General features: G+C 38.9%; 5 protein-coding genes across 5 annotated transcripts; 2 read left to right on the top strand and 3 right to left on the bottom strand.

Annotated features, from left to right (window-relative positions):
• Positions 1–5: 5 nt before the first annotated feature.
• On the bottom strand, positions 6–1,499 carry BDR25DRAFT_359383 (uncharacterized protein; the record flags this gene model as incomplete). The annotated part of the gene is made up of 10 exons (XM_033696069.1): positions 6–374; positions 411–464; positions 500–576; positions 629–693; positions 726–844; positions 915–1,094; positions 1,118–1,147; positions 1,180–1,291; positions 1,347–1,432; positions 1,467–1,499. The coding sequence occupies 10 exons, from the start codon at positions 1,497–1,499 to the stop codon at positions 6–8; spliced, it is 1,125 nt and encodes a 374-aa protein (XP_033543331.1).
• A 3-nt stretch (positions 1,500–1,502) lies between these two features.
• On the bottom strand, positions 1,503–3,667 carry BDR25DRAFT_345424 (seven-hairpin glycosidase). The gene is made up of 2 exons (XM_033694053.1): positions 1,939–3,667; positions 1,503–1,886 (listed from the first exon to the last, which is right to left on the bottom strand). The coding sequence occupies exons 1-2, from the start codon at positions 3,595–3,597 to the stop codon at positions 1,767–1,769; spliced, it is 1,779 nt and encodes a 592-aa protein (XP_033543330.1). The 5' UTR covers positions 3,598–3,667; the 3' UTR covers positions 1,503–1,766.
• A 299-nt stretch (positions 3,668–3,966) lies between these two features.
• Positions 3,967–4,754, bottom strand: BDR25DRAFT_377005 (uncharacterized protein; the record flags this gene model as incomplete). Its single annotated transcript, XM_033697477.1, has 2 exons — positions 3,967–4,582; positions 4,634–4,754. Coding segments are annotated over 2 exons (387 nt in total), but the record flags the coding sequence as incomplete, so codon positions are not given.
• A 184-nt stretch (positions 4,755–4,938) lies between these two features.
• Positions 4,939–5,951, top strand: BDR25DRAFT_336392 (uncharacterized protein; the record flags this gene model as incomplete). The annotated part of the gene is made up of 2 exons (XM_033693097.1): positions 4,939–5,191; positions 5,244–5,951. The coding sequence occupies 2 exons, from the start codon at positions 4,939–4,941 to the stop codon at positions 5,741–5,743; spliced, it is 753 nt and encodes a 250-aa protein (XP_033543328.1). The 3' UTR covers positions 5,744–5,951.
• A 502-nt stretch (positions 5,952–6,453) lies between these two features.
• BDR25DRAFT_327904 (CRAL/TRIO domain-containing protein) lies at positions 6,454–8,319 on the top strand (the record flags this gene model as incomplete). Its single annotated transcript, XM_033692354.1, has 4 exons — positions 6,454–6,638; positions 6,694–6,835; positions 6,888–7,259; positions 7,327–8,319. The coding sequence occupies 4 exons, from the start codon at positions 6,454–6,456 to the stop codon at positions 8,317–8,319; spliced, it is 1,692 nt and encodes a 563-aa protein (XP_033543327.1).
• Between the last annotated feature and the right edge of the window lie 16,167 nt (positions 8,320–24,486).

Below are 24,486 nucleotides of genomic sequence, written 5' to 3'. Positions count from 1 at the left end.
CCAACCTAGCCCACGTTCAAATCCACACACCTGCGCAAACCCCTCCGTGGCAAAAACCGCTTGTCTAAATTCCCCAAAAACTGCGATACACCCTCCATATCCTTGTAGATCATCTCACGCAATCCCAAGCTCTTAATATACTCTTCATATTCTCCCACAACGGCCGTCTGAAATCCAACATTTCGCCCAACAAACTTACCCCAAATATCCAGAACCTTGGTTTGAGTGACCTCGCCCCCAGAAACCATACTCACCGTCCTTTCCCCAAAGCCCCTGACACCTTTGGCAACAATCCCATCAACAAACTTCCTCGTATTACCAATATCTACCATCGGCATCTTCGTCTTCTTTGCCGGAAGCCGCAAGATCCAAATCTAACCTTCCTCCCCCTCCTTCCTCGGCGCAAAAACCGCCGGGAATTGCAGCCACAACAGGAAATACGTTGAAATCCACAACACCGTTTTCTGCCACAACTCTCGATGGACGTTTTCTGCATCACGATTTCGGCTTCCGAGTCAAAGTGCATCATTTTCTTGAACTTGCCGCCGGAATTCTCAGTGACTGAAGGGTAGAGAGCTGAAAATTAGGCGTTTGAGCGTTTGGGAGGTGGCTGGGGTGTCGAGCGCACGTTTGCCTTGTTCGATTTCTTTGGCCGGGAACCACAGGAGAAGAAATAAGTTACGAGGTACATGCCTGCGAGCGTGGCTGAGAGGCTTGTGAGGGACTTGAGGTCGGCCTGGACAATGGAAGCCTCGGCAGTGGAAAGTCGAGTGGGTTTGGCGGAACCGAGGTTGCGGGTGGGCGTGCGAATTTGGTAGGGTGACTTTGGGTGGCGTAGGAAGTACTGGACTACAGAATCTCCTTGAAGAGTGTTAGGGTAGGGTTGAGGGTTGAGGATAAGTATGGCGGCTGACTTGGTAGCCTGTTGCTTCGAAGATGGCTAGGATGGCTTTTGAGGAGGTTAGTATTCCTATTCCTTCTGCGGCAATAACTTGAGAGGAATGATTTGAAGGAACTCCAATACTGAACACAGTAAAAAAAAAAAAAGGAGAAGTGTCAGATAACTCAAAGTGTAGGTTCTCTCTTCCCTTGAGCTATACAAAATCTCCAATCACACCTTGAAACTTGCGTTTTCGAGATTTTGTTGCTTGGAAATCAGGAGCGTGCAAGTTCTCCAACTTCCTTCGCCTTGTATTCATGAATTCGCCGTAAAGCCCACAATTCGAGTGCTACAGGCGAACTATCGGCCAACAAGACAATGAATCCGAGCATATCTTCCAGCAATTGTGTGCTAGATCTGACGTATTATGTGGAATTGATTATTGGAAATAGGATAGGATTGTGACTACGGAATGTCAGAAAGAGTGCCAGAACTGAGGAAGGTCAGTCGACTAAGGTGGAGTAAGATCAGCCGGAGATTTGCGTGCAACACCTAGGACGAGAAAGTCTTGGAGTACAATAAATACTGCTGCAATAACAGGCTTGAAAGAGACTCCCATGTCCTGGGATAGACGTCATCCCTGGACAACCCAACAATGGTCTGCAAATACTTTGATTTCTCGTGTACTGGTGATGGGTATCTACATCCACCTTGAACAACCGTCTTGAGCGCCGACACGCTACCGGGAGATGGGGCAGTTGCTGAATACAACTATGGTTACAATTCAATATACAAAGTGTGTTGCTTCAGATCCGCAGACAGCACCGGGACCACTGGGGCTGCTCTCAAATAAAGATAACGGCTTATCTCTTATATGTCAGCATCCTCATTTCGGGATTTTCAAGGGATGTGCCTCGGTATTGAATACGTAGTCGTCTAGGCTGATAACGTTGGGCTCGCTGAAAATAAGATAGAAATACTTCAAAGTTTCTGCCATCCAAAAACTCTGCACCATGTCAGCGATCCCTTTTCATCCAACAAATAATAATAAGACTTACCTCCATAGAATCCATCTTCGGCGGCGATGAGTCTGACACAGAAACATCTATCAACGCAGCATTCGCCAAGTCGGTTTGGGTATTCTGCTGGATGGCCGTGAACATATCCCAAGCAGCTGCCTGCCACTGCTGTTGACCAGTGATTCGATATAGAATGAATACGCTCTCAATTGCCTCCGGCCGAAGGATGTAACGTCGATCGTTTATGGCAGTAAAGCCTTTCGGTAATCTCAAGTTAGCTATGTTCTGCAGAGGATCCTTTTCAGTGCCCAAGTCTGCCCTTCTTGCTACCTCGTCCTTCCAGATCTGCTCGTCCCAGTCGCATTCAGTGGTATTAGGGCATGCGTAGAGATGGGAAACTTCTGGCATGATACCAAAGGGTAGGGCTTTGTAAGCCCATACACAACCATCGGCGAGCTTCCGACCAATCGCAACGTGCTCCTCATTTTCGAAGATTTTGCCGCCAAGGGCAAACATGCCTCCAGCGAAACATACTAAGTGCTGCATTTCAGGGTAGAGATTAGCTTCAGACCCTTCTGCACGGACGAAACCGGACATAAGGATATCGGCGTTTTCGGGAGTCATTGGTCGGTACAGTGTGTGCCTGATAGCGGTCTTCATCGATCCCTGGTATAGCTTCTTGTACAGAGGATTCAGGCCGCCAAGCAGAGCATATGTCTTCGGCAAGTACTCGTACAGAGAATCGGCCATGGCTGCCAAAGTAAATCCAGTATCCTGGGTGAAGTCGGGCTTCCTGGCGTTTACTACGATGGGCCACATGCCGGGCAATCTAGTCTTGCCTTGCTGTTTCTCGAAGACTTCCATAATGCGACTGATGGCGTCGTACCACTTCGGATCATTGGTAAGCTGGGAGAGACGGGAGAACTCCATGGTGAGAGAGCCAATCTCGGCAACCAGAACCGTTTCATCAGCAACTTGCGCTTTGCCCGCGCCTGCCTTGTGAAAATCCCATCTTGTTATGGGCATACGATTAGGTGTGTCAAATGCATGATATAGCATTTCGCCCACCTCCTTTGCTTTCTGCAAGAGAATCTTCTCGCCACTGAGTTCGTATGCAGCTAACAGCCCACCAAGATGCCTGATATTTGTCTCAAACACGTTCACCCGTTCCGAATCCGTCCTTCCGAAATCAATCGCAGCCACATCTTTCATTGCCGAGTGGAATTCTTCTTGTAGGTCCATTATCCACAGCGTGTCGAGCGCATCGATCAACGTAGCTGCCCATCCTCCAAATGGGTTCTTTGATCCTCCGGTGATAGGCTCCAACTCGTCCTGCATCCACGCCCTTTCACGGTAAGACCTCCAGCATCTCTCAAACGCCTTCTTTACTTCAGTTAGCCTTTTCTCTCTTATATTTTTTGCCGTCTTGTCCTCCGTGCCGAAGTCGAATTGGATCTTTGGGAGCGGAAGGGGGGAGCCAGTGGGCAGCGGGATCATGGAGGTTACGGGGTGCTTGAGGGGTATTTTGGCCCATTTGTAAGACCCTTGTTGCGGGGCTTGTTTACTACCGCCATGTTGATTGTGGCGATGGGGCACCTCGCTCGGTTCCGACTGGTATGGGAAACTAAGAGTGTAGAGGAAGTAGACAAAAGCGGCAGCAATGGCTAGGTAGGCGCCGTATCGCCGGAGAAGTGCCATATTAGATTACAGGAAAACCGAAAGGCACATGGAGAGGGAGGAATAGTGGAGGCAGCCTGCAGCCTAGAAAATATGGCGGTCAAAGGAAATATGGGGTTGAAGCTGAAGCCGAGTCCCTGCCAAGCTGGAACCTCGGAAGGAACCAATGACCAATGACGACAAGCCCCTGGATGAATCATCGTCTTCATCAACTTCAAGTGTTTCGACTTATCCATGCTTTCGGGTCAGAATGTTTTTCACAATTGACGAGGCTTGAAGACTAAGAAAGAGGAACCTCGGGATGCCTCTTCAGTGGTGATGTGGGCCCCCTTGCAGCATGGTTCCACCTGGCAATTTCATTTCACTATTTGAAGATGTAGGTATTCAATGCAACGCGGAAACTATTCTCCCCAACCATTTGCAAAGATCTTTCAGCTCTGGTCCTAATATCACGTGGCCCATTTCTTCATATTCCTTCACAAGCACCTTCTCCTGCTTTATGCCCAACCCGAATAGCGTTTCATAACATATTCTGAAGTGTCGTTGAGACACGAGCGTATCTCTTTCCCTCTTGCTAGGAATATGTCAACGCCTGCGTCGACATATTTTATCAACCCAGCCTCTTCCCTCAGCGCAGAAACCTTGTCTGCCACAGGAAGGTATCCAGAAACATCTACCAAGTCACCTAGCTTGCTGGCATACTTCGATGTAAGACCCGTAAGACGCGTCATGGCGCATCCCTAAGAGAAGCCACCTAAAACAACACTTTTCTCGGGTACCCTTTTGGCAACTAGATCATCGATTAGGGAAACCAGGTAAGCTATGCTCGACTTCATCCCAGCATCATCCCCCTCATCCTCCAATTCTAGGCACGATGACGGATATGAAGACAAGGCCGTTGGTATATACCAGGCAGTTTGTATAGTTTCGTGGTTCTCGAGGGCATTGGGAAGAATCCAAGACAAGTGAGAGAGTTTTGAGACCGAGCGGAACTGGCCAGGAACGTCTTGAACGAATTAGAACGAATTAGGATCTACTTGGTGCTTCATATACGGACTTTCTAATCCAACCCCATCATCGCCAAGTCCATAGATAAAAATGAAAGCTGCAGGATTGGTGGGACCCTCAGGTGGACTTGAAGCTGTAACAATGATTGGCGGTTCCCTTTCTGGATTCGACATTGTGAAAGGCGATTTCAAGAGGGTAGCTATCTATGTTTTTGGGGAGATAGTGACCTGGTTTCTATCGTCTCCAAGTGGTCGTACCTCACATACAGGTGAGGTACTGGCACGTGATCTAATCTCCGCCCATGCGGACTTAGTAAGGAGAATATCCATCGGAAGGCGCACATCTTCCCTCGCCATGCCACACGTCGAAGTTCTCCCCAACTCTGCCACGGCTGCAGCACCGGGCTGGACCTATGTCGTAGACACCGGCTATGATCCATCGAGGGTCGCAATCAACCCGAAAGATCGCAAACGTGCCGCAGCTCGTACTGCAGGCCGTTGCGGCGACAACGAGCTCACTGCAAGACAACAAGCAGCCATCGCGCGACGAATAGGAGAGTTGGACAGGGACAACGACCCGAAACAGCAGATAGGTATTCCTGGGAAGAGTGCGTACATCCGGTGTCGGTACTCGTTTCAGAGCTGAGGGTGCTTTTCTAGGTGCTCCCGCGAAGACGGCCAACGCTAGGAGGATCCTGCAATCCGCGCGACAAATCAAACACTGGCTAGATGAGGAAGAAGCACTTGTCCAACAAGGTCCGGCACCTAGAATTGCCGCGGCTGCCCCCCGAACAGCTGCATCGACTCGCAAATTGAGTACCGTACCTCCGACCCCGCTAGAAGCAACACCCGGGCCAATGTCAGTTGTGTTAACCCCAAGACCTTCAACAGCTCGTGAGGAAGGAGACCTACTGCTCTTAACTGAGAACTCGATGGCACCGCCGCCTAGTAAAGCCGAGCTTCACGTGCTCCTCTCTGCACTGCCCCTCTCGTATGCAGAATCTTTTGCTACATTACCCGCAGATCACCCACCGCAGCGACAATTCTGTGATAATTGCGGTTACTGGGGCAAAATCAAGTGCTTGAAATGTGGTGCCAGGATTTGCGGGTTGGAGTGCAAGGAGGCACACGAGTCGACTCGTTGCTTGAAATGGGCTTGATGCAACCTTTCTTGGGCTCTCCACTATGTCCCGGTCTTGAGAGGAGCAGGCTTATCTCATTCATTTGCAGTCGAGCACAAGACATCAAAGACGGGACATTAGGTAAGCCAGTAGGTCCGCTCGGCGTTCGGCTAGGGTTGTGCGAAAGTAATTGCATAGTACAAAAGTTACATAGGCTTATAAGTTTAACTAGTAGAAACTACAATGTATTACTTGTAAGGACGGAGCTCTGTACCACTGCTCCAATACAACCAAAAAGGTGCGAATAATCAACCAACGGTTGATCTGCGTACAGAATAGTATATATACCCGTCGCACGTAAGCGCCATCTCGGCCTTACATTACTCTACTAAAAGTCTTGGCAAACCCCGGGTGGCTGCGGAAACAATTCACTGCACACCTCGACCACGCTTCGACCACGCCTCGTCCCGTGGCCAAATCATTCACTCTCAAATATACCAATCATCTCCCCATGACAGGAGAAGCTCGTGCTCTCGCCGCCTGAATGTACTTTTCGTCCGGATCGGGCTAATGACTCGTGCTCGGGTGCCACAGCCCTGGGACGCTTTCCATCACCAGTATGTTGGCGGCGCCCGGTTTAGAAGATAAACACCAACATGTCGCCCTAATATGACTTCAGGCTCCCTTACCTGCCCTATCTTGAAAACCTGATCATTTTCACTTTGCACATCATACCCTGCTGAGCCGCCATGTCGCAGAACGACCTGACGCGCATTGAGTCGTTCCAGTACCCCGCCGCCCACTACGGCCATCTAAGCGATAACCAACAGGCTGCCCTCGACGTGTTTAAGCAGCAATGCCTTGACGAGGGCTACTACAAGCCCGCGGGCACCAACAAGAAGACTGATCCTAGCCACGACGACGAAACTTTATTGTACAGCTTCACCAGCGCCATTGTTTCAATGGGCACGGCACTGACGGTGGGCTAGGCGGTATCTCCGCGCGCGGCGCTTCAACCACCAGGAAGCCTTCAAGCAGTTCAAGGACACCGAGGACTGGCGCGTGGAAAATAACGTTGTAGATCTGTACGATAGCATTGAGGCCGAAGAGTACGAGCAGACGCGCCGCCTGGTACTCCGTCCCTTCTCCTCCGTCCAAAACGCCGCCTGACAGCCTTGCTCAGTACCCACAATGGACCGGCCGTCGTGACAAACGCGGCATTCCCGTATTTCTGTACGAAGTCGCGCCGCTCAACACCAAGGCGATTTCCGGGTACGAGAAGATGGTGGCTGAATCCTCGCTCAAAATTCCCGCCAAAGTCGCTCCCAAATTGCTACGCCTGGTCGCCCTCTACGAGTCCTTGACGCGATTCGTGATGCCGCTGTGTTCCGCCGTGACAGACCGAAAACACCCCGAGACGCCCATCTCACAGAGCAACAACATCGTCGACATAAGCAAGGTGGGCTTGAAGCAGTTCTGGAACCTGAAAAACCACATGCAGGACGCTTCGCAGCTGGCAACGGCACACTATCCGGAGACGCTGGACAGGATATTTGTATGTTTCGTGCATCGCCCTCTCTCTGACCTAGGGACGGGAAGCCACAGCTAACCCGCTGTACTAGATCATTGGCGCCCCCGTCTTCTTCCCCACCGTCTGGGGCTGGATCAAGCGCTGGTTTGACCCCATAACCGTATCTAAGATCTTCATCCTCTCGCCCTCAAACGTCTTTCCCACGCTCTCCCAATACATAGATCCGGATAACATCCCTAAGAAATATGGTGGTAACCTGGACTTTGAATTCGGCATGATGCCGGTCCTCGAGCCCGCTATTCAGGCATCACTACGCTGGGAATCACCAGCTACCCAAAACGGGGAAAACACCTGGCCAATAGGACCGATCAAATGGGAGGAGAGCCATGATGGAAGCGTAAAAGCAGTTGCAGTAGGCCATGAGAAGGGGAAGCCCCGGCGGAGAACAGTATGCAGGCTCGAGACGCCCGTGTCCATCAAAGCTATGCATGGACTGGCCACAGTCAACACGCCTATTGACGAGCTGGAGCTGGCACTCACGACTGTTGGGACAGCGACGCAACCTCTAGACTTAGATGACACCAATATTGATATTGCCACGCCCCCAACGGATACCCCAACCCCCGCTGCCACGCCGAAGCCGGAACTCCAGGACCCAGCGTCGACTCTAGCGACCCCTGTCTCGAATTCGAAGGTAGAAGAAGGTAAAGATTCAACAAACGTCCCAATCAGCGACGCTTCCTCTGAACACCATACCGGAACTTCAGATACGCACTACGAACCACAGCACCAGGCCCACGTCACCGGCCAACTCACAGATGGTACTCCCTACGCTGTTATCAACGACCACAGCGATCGCGATAAGACTGTCACCATCAATCCCAGCACCGCTGGCCAGGAACCCAAGGACTTCAACATCCCGCCGGAAGAAACACCAGCACCCGAATTCATTGACCAAGCGAAACAGGCCGTAGACAAAGTGACAGTAGCAGCGATCTCTACCGTTGGTTCTGGTGCTAGCGGTGGAGTCAAAACGGAGGAGATGGTGGAGGACCCGCTGCCCGAAAAGAGCCCCGAGGAATAGGAACTAGACAGCAAACTTGAAGGCAAGTAGAACTCTCTACCATTGAAAACTTTTTGAGGGAGTAGAATACTAGTAAAGTTGCGGCTTAAAGGTACGTGAAGCGAGACACCCTCTATTGATGGTCGAGGATTGTTGGATTTGGCTCTTTGCATTTTTGGTCACGTTTTCTGGACCCCTTGGCTGATTAGAGCATGCATTGGTGAGAGGCTGTTTATGGATCGGCATAGATATCATATCCACATTCCTATCTTCAACATTCTCATTCTCATTCGTAACTCCGAGTTATTTGCACTGGGTGCAGAATCCCAAAACCGACGCATTCAACATTAGCTGGGAGGACTCAACGTAAATTCTAGCGCTTTTGAGAAAGGCAATGGCATACCGAATAACACTAGGACAAGCTAGAATCCTGTTTTCGCTTACGGAAGCAAGGCCCCGTAAGGGGTGAAGGGGATTTGACCGTGTCTCCTACTCTTAGTATAAACAATTAGACGTCTTTGCCCGATTGATGTCCAGAGAGTGGATGTCGATCTGTGCAGGACAGCCCTAGAGTACCCTGAAGGCATACCATATGTATGATGCAGATTGTGGGACGATTTGGGAAAGGCTCACGGAGACTATCTTGTCATAGCAAAGTCTCAGCTCACATACGAAACTATTTCATGGTTTATACTTATGTCCAGGTCTCAAATCAGCATGTCATTCCGGATGGTACTTGCCTCTCACCCAACTACATACGACATTATCTACCCGGCTCCCACTCCTACCAGATCAGGCTTCAAAGTTGATCTCTAAGTCTACTAATCTAGATTGCCTTGCCAAACTCCTTCTCAGCATCCTCTTTGCTAGTGGAATCATCTTGTTAGCTAGGTCGACCCCTGATGGTCGGCTGTTTAGGCCGTGGCGAAGGACTCGGGTCATTCAGGAGCTCAATTCGTTGCAGCAATGCGGGTTGAACCTCGCTCGCTCTAGATTCAGGATGGGACAATGCCCCGTGCCTCCTGCTCTACTTTCGAGAGGTTGATGGAAATGATATGTCACGGCACTCTTGCGGCAAAGTACCGGAATCGTCTGTTGTAATTCCTCATTACTGGCCTGTCATGAAATTAGACTCAGTTCTTGGCAGCCATATCCGCCATTTTAGGTGCAATTGACTTAATAGGGGCTTCTCTGGTAGCAAGATAGTGACCACAAGCCCCAAACAACCAGATGTTGGCAGGGAGGTGTTGATTCTCGGATTCTCCGGTACTTGCCATCTGTATGTACCCGCAAATGTCATTCGGGGCAACTAGGCCGTGATTTGTTTCGCACAAGCAAAGTTGTGACGCTTGAAGGATGGATACGTCGTGCCGTTCAAATACACGAGCGCCTGCTTTTGCTTGATGTAGCGGTGCCGTTGAACGCGTCGACTAATTTAGATGGAGCGTAGGGCATTGTGAATGCATGCAAGAGCCTGGGTCATTTGGATAAAGAAGTGCCAAAGGTGCGATTCTAGGATCTGCCTGTGGTTGCGCTGCACTAAAGTGCTCTCCCGCCAGTTCTTCAAGTCACCAAGGGGAAAATAATTAAAGCGAATGGTGTCTTCACCATGGCCTAGGTTGCGGTCAGCGGTGTCCAAGATCTGGACAATCCTACTATATTCAGGTAGGAGGGCAAGGGCTTTGCCTTCACTGGATCTAGGTGTGGCTGTCTCGCTTTCCTCGCCACGAGCGACCTTTTTTGCGATACAGAGATTTTCGAATGAACAGTTTTAAGGAGCTCCCACGTTGTAGGCAATGTCACAGTCCAGAATCCTACCCTTAGGCTTAGAGGCCTAAATTATCTCTTTCTGTCTTTACATGTTTTATTTTTTGCGATGCATGTTAGAATATAGAGGCAGCTTTTGTCCTTCACTATAACGCTAGAAGGGTTAGAAGAACCTAGGAAGTAGCACAAGAGAGAGGAAATGTTAACCTAGTAAGAACTGCAAGAGCTGATAGGCAGTTTTCTATGCAAAAAAGTATTCTAAAGTGTGCACAGAGTGTTGTTAAAGCAGAACAAGATAATAACAGTAACTGTTAATAACGTACACCACAGGCGAGTTGCTCACACACCTAAGTCGCTCACTTTTCCCAAGACCACACCACAACGCACTCTATTATGGCCTATAACAACCCGTTTTAGCACTGTATAGTACAGTACAGCCTAGAATATTATTTAGAGATTACTTCTACTTCTTACTTACACATTTGCGTGTTATGCCTAGTCTAATTACACTGTTTGTAGCGTCTTTAGAATAGCTTACTTACTTTAGCTTATACTTCTTTACTTTTTTTTATTACTACATGCTTTAAACTTTTTTTAAAGGTTAGAGACCTACATGTTTCTTAAGCCTAACTAGTAGTTATAACATCTACTCTTCTCTCTCTAGGCTTTAACTTAAAGCCTATAGTTGTAACAATTCTCACGAATCGTTCCATCTCAGGTCGCTCGGAACCTATCCAAAGAGTCCCTGTATCGGCCCTGACCATGACTTGACCCTGTCCCCCGCAGTTACCCCTATTCACCTAAGTATTTAGTTGTACCTCTCCCCTTAGCTAGCTTAGTAGTTGTTACGATCCACGATTGGACCGTAAGCGACCAGTCAGCAGTGCCCCGCTGTTTGAACGATCAAGGATGGAAAGTCCTTGATTCCCTGCCCAACAAGTCACGTGACTTAACGGACGAGGAATGGACCAAGCTGCTGGACCAATGCGCGGCGGAATGCGTCATCTAATAGGAAGGAAACACTTGCATGCAAATGTATGCAGTGCATGCAAGTGCATGCTAGAGATGCGCTGCATGCAACAGCATGCAAAACATGTAGACATGCAACTCTATGTATATAGTTTAAGATCCTAACTTTACTTAAAAGCTGTAATTAATAGTTAGTTTATTAATTCTATAAACTAAGTAGTATTACTACTTTTTAATAAAAAGTAATTTAATTATATATTTTACACTATATATACCTTCTCTCTTGTTCCTACTAGGAACTGTTTAACTTAAGCACCTTATACTGCTGTTAAAGGGCAAACTACAGTTAGCTGCACCTCCTTGCCCTAGTAACTACGCTCTAGCAGACTGTACACCTGTCTAAGGCTAAGTTCTCTTCTCTCTACACTCCTAACTCTTTTTTTAGGCCTAGAGTTCTTTAGATACTATTTCTTTAAAGTTAAGATTATAACATTAATTACTATTTTCTAATAAAGTATAAATTCTTATACTACCTTTACTAACTAAGAAATAATTAGTGCCTTACTAGTAGGCACTAGCTAGATTCTAACTTTAAATAAAAAAGTAATAACTAAATAGCTAAATAATATAAGAAATAAAATAGCTAAGCTAAAATAACTATTAGCCTAATTAGTAAACTATAGACTAATAGCAGTAAACTCTTAAATCTAAGCCTTTTAACTTAAAGTATTAAACCTAAGAAACACAGCCTAAGAAAAGTTAAGTATAAACTTTAAAAAAACATTAAGACTTATACTCCCTAAACTTTTTAGTAAAAGTGTAAAGAACCTTAAACTTTTCTTTATATAATGCTACTTTTATATGTAATATAATAAGAGCGCTTTTTAAACACATAAAGAAATAATCTTTTAAATAGAACTTTACCTAAAAGGCTTTTTAGCTATTTAGTTCTAACTTTACACTAATAGCTAAATAGATTTTAAGTCTAATAAAGAAACTTTTTTACTAAAAAAATAATATTTTTTTTAGTAACATTAACTTTTTTAAAAAAAAGTGTTAACGTATAAAGTACACCCTCTTTAAATTATACAAACAAAAGAATACCCTAGATAGACATAGATACAACTAGTACTAGTCTATATAAACTTAAAAAAGTGCCTATCTAAATAGTATATATGCACTAATTAATATTATGTGCAGTACTAGCCTACAAAGCATTAAGCAGGATAGTGGCTATAATTAATAGAAGGAAATAGTATAAGTAACAACACCTTAGAAAAAATAGCAACTAAATGTAAAATGCTACATTACCTTTACTATAGCACAGGTCTAGACTATAAGCAGAAGGCATAGATAGACTGTAGAAGAGACAGAAACTGTGTCTTTGTTACAGTCTTAACTTCGGAGAAATGGTCTCTAAAGAACTCTAGGCCTATAAAGGATGATTAGGTGCGCGGAGAGGAAAGGAAGCTTAGTCTTATCAGGTGTACAGTCTGTTGGGGCGTGGCTGCTAGGACTAGGAGGATTAGCTGACTGTAGTTTGCTCTATAACAGCAGTATAAGGCGCTTAGGTTAAACAGTTCCTTAATAAAACAAAAAAGAATGTATATATAGTATAAGATATATAATTAGATTACTTCTTATTAAAAAGTAGTAATACTACTTAGTCTATATAAAGAATAAACTAACTATTAATTATAACCCTCTAGTAATAGTTAGAATTAAGACTATATACATAAAGTTGTGCGCAGTGCACGCAGTGCATGTAATTATAGAGTAGCTTGCATTGCGCGTGTTTGCTTATAATAAAAGAGATCCTATTCGATAATGCATTCTGCTATGCACTAGTTTAATAGCTTAGTTTATTTTTCTTTTAATAAGTCTATAAAGTCACGTGACTTACTAGATAGAGGCTTAAGAAATTTCTAGCCCTAATTATAAGAGCTGTAGGGAATTACTAACTAGTTGCTTATAGTCTAAGCGTAGGCTGTAACACGCGGGCTCTTCTCCCTATTAGCGTCCTTGCTGTTATGCCTACTCTATTATAGGTGTTAGAAATTTCTTTTTACTTAGTAAGTTTTCTTCTATAAACGCTTTTTTAATATTTATTCTTTTTAACTATGCTTTACTAGGCTTCTTATCTTTCTAGCCTTGCGTAATAATTACACACTATTGCTTACTTTAATCCTCTTTATTATATAAAGATGCAGCTGTGTAGTTCTTACTAGTTAAGTAGTGTTTTTTATGTTTTAACTTTATTATTAGACAAGTGTATAGAGTGCGTAAAAAAGAATAATTAGTGTAATATCTTTATTTCTAACACAGCCTAGAATTATTTAGAGAGGGAGTAACAGCAGCTTCTTTAGAAAATAAAGAGAGTGCGCTTCTAGTAAGAGTAAGAGTTAAAAAATGCTCAGCGTCTTGTAGAGAAAAAGCAAGCTACTTATGCTTAGAAAGTTTATGCGTAAAAGCAGCTTAATCTTTTTAAGAATTAAAAGGCAAAGTATCTAAAAGAAGACTTTTATCCTTAAATAAGATTAGAGCGTTAGAGGCAGAAGCTGCTAGTCTTTCTCCTCTTTAACCTATGTTAAAGGGTTGTAGGCTTCCTACATCGCAGCTAGCTAATGCTGCTGTGGGGGCTTTAGCTAGCAATAGTGTTTTCTAGTCTAGGGAACTTTCTCTATGCTAGTTCTAGTTAGAAGGGACGCCTAATAATCTTAAAGAAGCTGTAGAGTATTTATTAAATTCTTAATAAGTTCTTATATGTTTTTACTAGTAAAGTATTCTTTTTATTTTACTAAGAATTCCTTTTTATTTCTGTTATTAAGTAGTTATTTAGCTTTATACTCTACTTCTATGTCCTACTAACTAATCTTAGAGAGTAGTATCTCTTTTAGTGCTTTTTTAAGCTTTAAAATGTAAAACTATAAGTGTATACGCATGTTCTTTAGTAGCTTAAGCTTATAATTATTTTATAGCGTTTGTAGTACTTTATATAGTCTAATACATTTCTCTGCAAGTTTACGTGAAGGTCTAGGGGTGCAGAGGTTCTTTGTCTTAAGATAGACATGGTCTCTAGGCTAGATTTCTAGACCTTGCTGTTGTGCCTAGTTTACATATTTCTCTATTATTTCTTAGCTAGCTTTAGCTTTAATTACTAATTTCTAGTGTAGCTTTAATAAATTTAATAGGCAGTTAACTAATTTTAAAAAGTTTATTAGTTAATTTCTGTAAAGCGTGTAATAAGAATAGTAGCTAAAGTTAACCTTAAAAGAGGTTTTCTTTATTATAGCAGATTCTACTGTGTTAATAGCAAGCTGTGCTATTAAAAGCTATTCTGCCTAATTATTCTAGTTAAAGGACACATATTTTCTTAAATACCTTTCTACCTAAGCATTAGCCTGTTAGTTTGTCTGTCTGTTTGCAGGTAATATACTGTGGACAGTTTGTGTTCTATGCCTAGGTGCTTAATAGTAGCTTTCTAAAATTTGCTAGTAAACAGCTTGTCCCTATTAGAGATAATTATTTATAAACATCTATAGACTAAAACTATGTTTTGTTTAAGCTTATATATAAATTTTTTAGCTGTTATAGTTTTTTCTAATAGCTATATATGCAGAAACTTAGTAGTCTTGTTTAGAGCAACTGTTATTATATTGCAGAGTCTTTCTAGGCTAGGTTCTTAGAACAGTAGAAGCCTAGTTACAAAATTAATAGTTATTATTATCTATAGCTGTGCAGAGGCTATAATAGGTTGCAAGTGCCTATACGCTTTATGTCTCTTAGAGTTGTTTTTATTACAAATGTTGCATTTATATAGGATTTCTATACATAGCTCTTTTAACTTTAGGATGTTTTAGGGAATTATAGCTTTAATTTTTTTTTAAAGCGTTCTAATTCCTAGATGCCTAAACATAGAGGCCTTATAGTATTCTCTAACAAGGTTTTTCTATCCTTACTCTGCTATTATAAGAGAGCAGATTTCTGCCTTTAGATTTAGTCTGTTATAAATTAATTTTTCTAGTGTTTTCTTAAATATAGCAAACTCTTTTATGTTTTTTTCTTTATTTTTAAAGTAATTAGCTTGTCTGCTTAAGGTGTCTACTTATTAATTACTAGTGCCTACTACATGCTTTATAATAAAGTTAAACTAAGCTAGTTCTATTGCCTATTATACATGCATTAGCAATAGTTTCTTTGTTGTTATAAAAGTAGTTAGGTTTACATAGTTAGTATATATAACAAATTATTAACCTGTTTTTTATAATTCTGTTTCTTATGTTCTTACTACATTTACTATTACTTTAAATTCTTTGTCTAGGATAGTGTACTTTTGTTCTAAAAGAGAGAATTTTGCTAAGTAATATGCTACTAGATGCTATTGTCTATTTTTCTATTTCTAGAGGAGGGCTACTCCTTTAGCTCTTTTAGACGCATCTGTGTGCAGCTTAGTTTCTAGGTTTAAGTTATACATTTATATTACTAGTTTACTAGTTATAATTTTCTTAAGTTCTTAAAAGCTTTCTTTAATTGCAGGGGTCTAGATAAACTTAGAGTATAGTCCTTCCTTAGTTGTTGCGTCTGTAAGAGGGAGTGTAATTTTTAAATAATTCTTAATTATTTATTACACATGTCTTGTTAGGCCTAAGAATTCTCTAACTTCTTTTACACTTATAGGCGCTAGCTATTCTATTACCTTTTTGTAACGGCGCAGGCAAGACAATGGGTCCGAATGCGGTATGAATCCACTCAGAGGCATATGGGAGTGCGTGGGGACTCAGAGACCTGGGAATACCAATGACACCTATAGGCCTGGTACGTAGGATATCAGAAAACTACTGAACTAGCTACAGGGGCAAGGTGCAACTAAATACATAAGGGAATAGAGGTAACTGCGGGGGGCTGGGTTAAGTCATGGTCGGGGCCGATACGGGGACCCTTCAGATAGGATCTGAGCAACCCAAGATGGAACAATTTGTAGAATTGTTACACTACCCCCCCCTCTGTAGGCTAATAGTCCCTATCTGCAATATGTAGAACATATTTAAAACTGCTTTAAAAACTAATTTAGATAAAATACAATAAGTATAACTATTTTAACTAAAATTTCTTGTTACTAAGAAATAAACTAAAAACCTAATACTAATATAATGCCTTTGTTATAATGTTTTTGTTTAGTAGTAACTAGCAGTGTAGTTATTGTTAATATAGCAAATTTATTATTTATAGCAATAAGTGTTTACTTGCCTTACTTATATAGTCTAGTTAATGTTGTTAGTTTCTTTTTTAGCTATTATTTAAATCTCTACTTTATAGGTATTGTTGTGCACCTAACATTCTATAGCTTAGTCTACTAACTAATTATAGCATTAAAGAAATTTACTATGCTGCTCTGCCCCTCTTCTAGAGCCTCTTTAAAGGCGTTTTAAGTTATCTGCTTTTAGGCTGCCTACGCCCTTACTTACAGCCTTTAGGTTAAGTTTTCTTATTAGTCCTTTAAATTAAAAAAATGTAAATATTACACTTTACACAATAAAAAATGCAACCCTATATAAATATAGTTTAATACTGCTAGGGTATAGTTTACTAATGCGCGCGTAGGTCCCTTTGTATTGTAAGGAGGAATTTTTAGTCCTTTAGAGCTATCTTAAGCTATAGGCAGCAGCCTAAAACGTAGGGAGTAAAAAAGATAAAAAGAGAGCCTTTAAGGCTATTTTAAAGTCTGCTTAGAACCTAGCGCAGGTAGCGCAGGTTATAAAGAGTTAGGAAGCTAGGCTTCTTATAGCTAGTGTTTAGGTGGCCTTGTTCTACTAGAATACTAAGCTGCTTTAACAGGTTTTAGCCCTAAAGGCTCTAGTGTCTAACCTTTAGGCAGACATTGCAGTGCTTTTAGGTAGCTAAGGATAAGGTAGAGGGGGTTTAGAGGGAGTCTAGAGGGGAGGGAGAAGGGGAGAGAGGAGAGGAAGAAGGGCAGAGGAGGAGGAAGAGGAGAGTCTAGAGGTGTCTAATAGCTTACTATTAGACCTCCTAAGCAACATGTCTGTAAAGTTGTAATAATATTATGTAAAAATATAATTTAACTTTTTACTTTTATACCTTATTATCTGCTAAGTAATTTATACCTTTTACACTAGCTTTAAAAGCCTTAATTTACTTCTATAAGGCCCTTAGGGGTCCTAGCTAATTTAGATGCTTATTATAGAAAGCTTTTAATTTATAAAGGGAACTTATAAAATTTAAAGCCTTGTACTAGACTAGATTAGGGTTGTGTTCTACTTATTTTACTTAGTACTTAAGTGTTTTCTAGTAGAGCTTACTAGTAAGTATTTCCTCTACTTCTTACTTCTTTACCTTATTAATAGTAATTTTAGGGGGTTTTAGAGGTTCTTATCTTAGAAGCAGATTCTAAGGGTCTTTATAAAGCATGTTTAGTGTAAAAATGTTATGTATCTTTAACTTTAAAGGTAGCTTTAAGCAGTATAAGTTTTTAACTTATTTAAGTACCTTAAAGAGGCCTTTTTATTATTTAAATAGTTTTTAGCTAGGTCTTTAAACAGCTAGGTTCTTAGTGTTTAGGTAAACTATGTTGCTAACCTTTTAGTTAACTAGCTAGCAGTAGTAATTAACTATAGTTTGCATCTAATCCTAGGCCTTTTTTATATAGGTCTTAGCTAACTCTTAGGCTGCATGCATGTAGGTTGCTAATGCTAGGGCATCCTTATAATTTAGCTTGTCTATAGCTGTGATAGGTTCTGTAGAATGTTTCTAGTCCTAGCTTTAACATAGTTTAGAGCTGTATAGGACTTAATACAAAGACATTTTAATTATTGCATAAAGCAAGGTTATTTAAGCTTAATTAATTAAAAGCAGTAAGAAACTTTAGTTGTTTTAGTAAAAAAATATAAAAAGCCTTAGTCTTTAATTAATATACTTATTTATAATCTTTATTTAGCTATTTATCTTCTTGTAATAGGTAGTAAAGAGCTTAACTTTTACACCTAAAATTTAATAAAATTTAGACTAGAAACTAGATATAAACTAAAGTCTCTAGTTAAAGATAATAGTTTTAAGTGTGTAGCTAAAATAGTACACTTATTAAATAAACAAGGTAGCTATTTCTTAAGCGTTAATTATTTTATAGCAGGGAATAAAAATAGCTTGTTTAGACATGTAATTAATTATAACTATAATCTAGTTATAACTAGACTTGTCTTTAAAAAAATCCTTAAAGTTAATACACAGGTGCTGCATTAGTTAATTAGAGATTAGAAAGAGGTAAATAAACTCTAGAGTTTAAGTCTATTTTAAATAAGCTTTGCAACAGAGAAGGTAATTTTATATATATTATTTACAAGTAGCCTTTATACCTTTTTAGTAGTACTTTTAGGATAGTAACTAATAGGTCTTAGTAGCACTAAAGTGTGCTAAAGATACTTAATTATAGACTTCTTAGATAAGTTAGGTGCACAGCAGTAAGTCTGCTAGAACATATAAATAGTTAGTATAAAGAAGTAGTCTATTTCCTATTTAATAATAGTAAAGTAAGAGTTTTTGCTTCTATGTAAAAAAGGCTTAATTCTTCTAAAGTAATGCATTAATTAATTTTAAAGAATTTAAAAACATAACCTAGTCTAGTTCTTTTATAATGTTTAGTAAAGTTACTTAAGTTGTTGTTTAAGTAATATAGTACTAGGCTAATTCCTTATTAATTTAGGGGTAGAGTTAGTGCAGTCTAAGTAGGACTCTTAACTAATTATTAGTTTAAGCTGCTTTTAAATTTTCTACATCTTATTTACAACAGCTAAGAATGTCTGCCCTAGCATTATTTTTACTAGGGGTGTACTTAATTTAGAAGTAATACTAAGCTAACTTTTTAGCTTAATAGACTTAACAAGCATTTAGCACTTTTATTATTATAAAGTACTCTAATAACTAATAATTAGTATATACTAGGGTGCTTATTGTTGCTAATGTAAGCTTAGCCCTTTATTATTTAAACACTGTAACAATTATAAATAGCTCCTTGTTATGTATTTCCTAGTTTAGCTCTAAACTAGATAGTACCTTGCTATAGAACAAAATAGGGCACTAATTTCTATTAGCATGTTCCTAAGATAGGACTTCTACTACTACTCTATTAAAAGTGTTAGTTTTAATTTTAGTTTATAACACAAAGTTAAAATAGCAAAGTGTGGGTATACTTAGTAGCGCAGACTTTAGCTTTTTAAAAGCTACGTTACACTCTAAAGTCTATATAAAAGGGGTAGTAGAGCTCTAAAGCATAATAATTAGTTTTGCTATATAAAAAAATTCTAAAATAAATTACTAATAAAATCTAGTAAAGCCTAAGAAGAATTTTACACCTGTTATAGTAGTAGGCGCCTGCTAGTTATGTAGCACCTCTACTTTCTATAGGTTAACCTCTAGTCCTTTGTTTAAAAGTATATAGCTAAGATACCTTATTTAAGTAATATAAAATTTACTTTTTTTAATCTTTACTTATAATTCTGCTTGCTAGAGCCTTTCTAAGACTTTTTTAACATAGAGGATATAAGTTGCTTTGTTTTTAGAGTAAATAAGAATGTTATTAAGATAAGTAATGTAAAAATTATTTAGATAGTTAATTAATACATTAATTATATAGCGCTAGTAAGTTGCTAGACTATTACACAATCTAAAAGGCAGGACTTTACACTTATAAGTTTTATATTATGTCTAAAAGGTAGTACACTCTTTAGAGCTTAGATCTATCCTAATCTTATTAAAGGCTGCGCAAATATTAAACTTAGTAAAGATTGCTGCCTTAGTAGGTCTTAACAGAAGTTTGTCTATGCGCAGTATTAGATACACATTCTTGCAGGTAAGAGCGTTAAGTTTGCAGTAATTAACATAGATACATAAGTTGCTATTTAGTTTCTGTACATAAAGAATAGAAGATGTAAAAAGGCTCTAACTTTACTTAATAAAGCTATATTTTAGATTATCTATAACATATTTTTTTATTGCCTCTAGCTCCTTAAGGTTCTGTTTGTACAACAGACTATAACTGTTAGAGAGAGGCTCTGTAAGGACAATCTTGTAGTTATATAGACAATGTACTAGTAGCTAGTAAGCTGCTGTGTAGCTAAATACATCTTAGTACTAATAGTATTTAGAGAGTAATTAAAGGTTTACTAATGCTTTAGTTTTATGTTTAGTGTCTAACTATAAAGCTTACTTATCTTTAATTAACTGCTTAATTTTATAAATAGAAGTTAAAAAGAACTTATTCTTTTTTCTTTTTATATTAAAATAAAAAGCATTTACTAAAATTAGGGTAATAGTAGCTAAATAAACCTCCTTTAGACCTGTTCTAGACTTTTTAATAGATAGGCAGAAAAACAATTTAAGTGTCTTTAGACTATAGATAATAAAAGATCTGTATAATTTTAGTAGCCTTAGCAAACCCTTAATGCAGTAGATTGTTAGGCTGTATAACTACTAAAATTAGTTCTTTTCTTATAGTGCGTTGTGTTGTTTAATATCTAGCTCTACTTCTTTGTTGCGCGCAGGCTAGGTTAATTGCATAAGCAAGGGCAGCAAAGGTTTGTAGGTAGGCAGATATTTGCTAGGCTATATAATCTAATTCCTCTTTGTATCTAAATAAAGTTTAAAATAATGTAACTATTTAATGCTAATAATGCAATCTTAGGAGCTAAGGTCTATAATAACAAAGAGGCAGTTTTAGATGCTTCTTCTATTAATTTACATGTGCAGGTGGATATACTAGTAGATAGGGACTTAGATCTAATCTTAAAAGCCCTTAACTATAACTTTAAATAGTAAGTGTTAGATAAAGACATAAAGGCATTAAGACAATAACTTAGTAGTTAGTAAGTTAATAAATAAAAAACTATAGGCACTAGTATTAACTAAAAAATTTAAACAGACTCTAATGCTTTTTAAATATAAAATAGTAAAAACTTAGAAGTGTTTTTCTCTAAATAAGTATAATAGATTAATGTTTAATAAATTATACTTACTTAAGCCTAAAATAAAGAGTTTTTTTAAGTGTTACTGTTTTCTATCTAAAAGGCATCTAGGTTGTAATTATTTACATCTATAAACTTTTTCTTAGATTCCTATTACTTTACCTTAATCTCTTGTACTCTAGAGATAGGATAATTACTAGTAAAATGTCCTAGTTTACTATAATTGTAATAGCTGCTAGAAGTTGTTTGTCTTTTAGGGGCAAGTGTCTAGCTAGGTTGTCTATAGGTAGCTAGGGTAGATTAGGGTACTAATAGAGGTGCAGGTTAGGGTGCACTAGAATAGTATACCCCCTTAGATGTATTACTAGAAACCTTCTAAGACTAATCTGTACTAGGTCTAATAGTAGACTATTAGGTAAGATTAACAGTTTACTCTAAAATAGTAGGGGTATTTCTTCTTTCTATGTTATAGGCTGTTAGGTAGGCTACTATAGTTTTAAAAAAGCCCTTCTAAGTGTGCTTAAAACCTAAGTTTAGTACTTTTAAGCTAAGTAGTATCTTTTCTTATAAGTAGAAGAACTATTCTACTTTTAATATAAACTCTTTAACAGCAGCACTAATAAAGTAAGCTTTAAAAGTAAAGAACACTTTTTCTTTACTTATCTTTAGAGTTTAAAACACCTGTTGCGCCTCTGTTTCTTTATTACTAGTAATAAAGTAAGTTTATAAAAGCTTAATTATTTTTTTTATGTTTTTAAACTAAAAGTAATCTAATTTAGCTAGGTATCTAGGCTCTAGGTATTCCTTCGCGATACTAGCAGTGTGTCCCTATACTAGCGCTATGCGTGCGCGCTTACTCTAATAGTAATCTGCATTAATGTTAAGTCTGTCTGTAATAGAGGCTTGCTATTATTTAAACATAAGTTCTTTACTGTTTGTAAGGTTCTTAATCTTAAGTATACATTTAGTAAGGTAGCTTTAAAGAAGCTTAGGGGTGCCTAAAAGGTCTTTTGCTATTAAAGTGGCAGGGGTGATTTAAAGCATTATTATAAGTAATTTAGTAGTTAGTAAGGGATAATTAGGACTAATAGTTTTTAATCTAGTTAGCTATTTAATTTATGCCCTTAATTAAGCAACTTAGTTCTTAAGGGCTATACTGCTAGGGTTTAACTCTAAATCTAGTAGGTTTTTAGCTTTAGGTCCTACAAAAAGGGGTTTAGCTGTTAAGGTTAGTAGTTATTTAGTTCTAAAAGTAAGCATCTTGCCTTAGCTGCAGCTAGAATAAGTTGCAGTCTTTATAATAAGATCTAATAGTAGTTAAGAGTTAGGCATTAGTAGTTGTCTTTAATCCTAATAAGTTATTAGTAGTCTTTAAGTTTCTACTTTAGCGCACTCTTTACAACTTTTCTAAAGGCAAATTCTAATTATAGGGGATAGAAAGTTTTAAACTTAAAGGCTTTAGTTAACAGAAGGTCTCTAGGATCTTATCTATAATAACTAAATAATTTAATGTAACAGTGTGTAAGAATAGTAACCTAAACTAAATTAGACGCTTTTTAGAGTTAGATGTAGTTAAACAAATAATTAATGTAATATTATTAATAAGGCTATTACTAGCAAAAGTAAGTTTTCTAATATAATGTAACAGCGTAGGCAAGACAATAGGTCTAAATGCAGTATAAATCCACTTAGAGGCATATAGGAGTGCGTGGGGACTCAGAGACCTAGGAATACTAATGACACCTATAGGCCTAGTATGTAGGATATTAGAAAACTACTAAACTAGCTACAGGGGCAAGGTGCAACTAAATACATAAGAGAATAGGGGTAACTGCAGGGGGCTAGGTCGAGTCATGGTCGGGGCCGATACAGGGACCCTTCGGATAGGATCCGAGCGACCCGAGATGGAACGATTCGTAGAATCGTTACACTTTTTAACTTTTATAAGATTTATTTTAACTTCTTTTTTATTAATAATAAATCTAAGGTATTTAGTTTCTTGTATAATAAATTTACATTTTAAGAGTTATAGGTACAGTCTATACTTCTGTAATTAGTCTAGTACTAATCTTACTTCCTTTACATAGTCTAGTTTATTACCTTTAGTATAGATAAGAATGTTGTCTAAGTATACTATTACAAAGATGTCTAGGTATAGGTTAAGTGCAGTGTTAATTACTTATTAAAAGGTAGCTAGTGTGTTAGTTAATCTAAATAGCATAATAAACAGCTTATAAAAACCTTCTAAAGTCTAGAAGGCTGTTATCTATTTATAGCCTTTCTTTATTTTAATTTTATTAAATCTGTCTTGTACATTAAACTTTATGTAGTGCTAGGTTCTATAAAGCTAGTTTATTATGTCTTATATACTAGATAGCAGGAACTAATCTCTAACAGTGTTTTTATTAAGAGTTTAATAGTTCTAGTAGACTCTTATCTTTCCTTCTTTTTTCTTTGCAAATACTACTGCTAACGCTATAAAGCTCTTACTTTTATATATATGTCCTCTTGCTAGCATCTTGTCTACGTATTCTTATAGAGCTTTTTTTTAAATCTTTATAAAAGGTCTTAACTTGTGTGTCTTTAGCTGTAGATTTAGTTTTAGATTTATAGCGTAGTTCTATAGTTAATAGGGTGGCAGTTCTCTTAAGTCCTCTAGTGTTTTAAACATGTTTTAATAGTTACTATATTTTTTTTAGACCTACATGTTCTTTTTCTTGTGCTATCTTATACATTTCTGCCTATTTTATTTCTTTGTCCTTAAGCATTTCTTTAAGTGTAGTTTCTTTAAGTTTCTCTTTTATTATTTAAATAGCGTAGGCTTTTAGTTCTTAGTAGGGGAACTTCTATAGTTTTCTTATCTTAGGGTGCTAGCCTGCTTCCTGTTTTACTTGTTTATAAAACTAACAGTTATCTTTTTTACATACTTGCTATGCTGTAGTAGCATGTTATTTAAAGGTTTTAATAGTTATATTATTTTAGTTAATTTCTAAGTTGTGCCTATATAGCTAGTTATAGCTAAGTATTGCTTAGTATTTTCTGCTAAGAGGTAGAATACTTATAGACTTTTACTTAAAGGTGTCTTTTATTTCTAGCTATAGCTTAACTGTTTCTAGTTATATGTAGCTGTTTTTAAACTTAATTAAGAAGGCGTTAGCTAGAGAGACCTTAAAGGGTTTTTTTTTACTTAGTATAGTATGCCTTGCTAATCTACCTAGTTAGAGTTAATAGCAGTAAATGTACAGCTGCTATCTATAAGTGCAACTCTCTTTTATCTATCTAGTGTAAAGTCTATAGTAAGGCTTTTTTTAATTCTTTACTCTACTACTACTAATACTCTAGCGTTGTAGAAGATTTTTTTATACTTAAAAGTATTATCTAGTTTAACATTCTTTATGTCTTTTTATGTTTGTCTATCTAGTCTGTCTAGATTCTGTATTGTTAGTGTCCTTAGATTATGCAGTTATCTACTAGGCAGTCT

The sequence above is a fragment of the Lindgomyces ingoldianus genome (assembly GCF_010093535.1).
Source record: "Lindgomyces ingoldianus strain ATCC 200398 unplaced genomic scaffold BDR25scaffold_33, whole genome shotgun sequence".
NCBI lineage: Eukaryota > Fungi > Ascomycota > Dothideomycetes > Pleosporales > Lindgomycetaceae > Lindgomyces > Lindgomyces ingoldianus.
The sequence above is the reverse complement of the archived record's forward strand: the minus strand, read 5'-3'. Positions and strand labels throughout refer to the sequence as shown.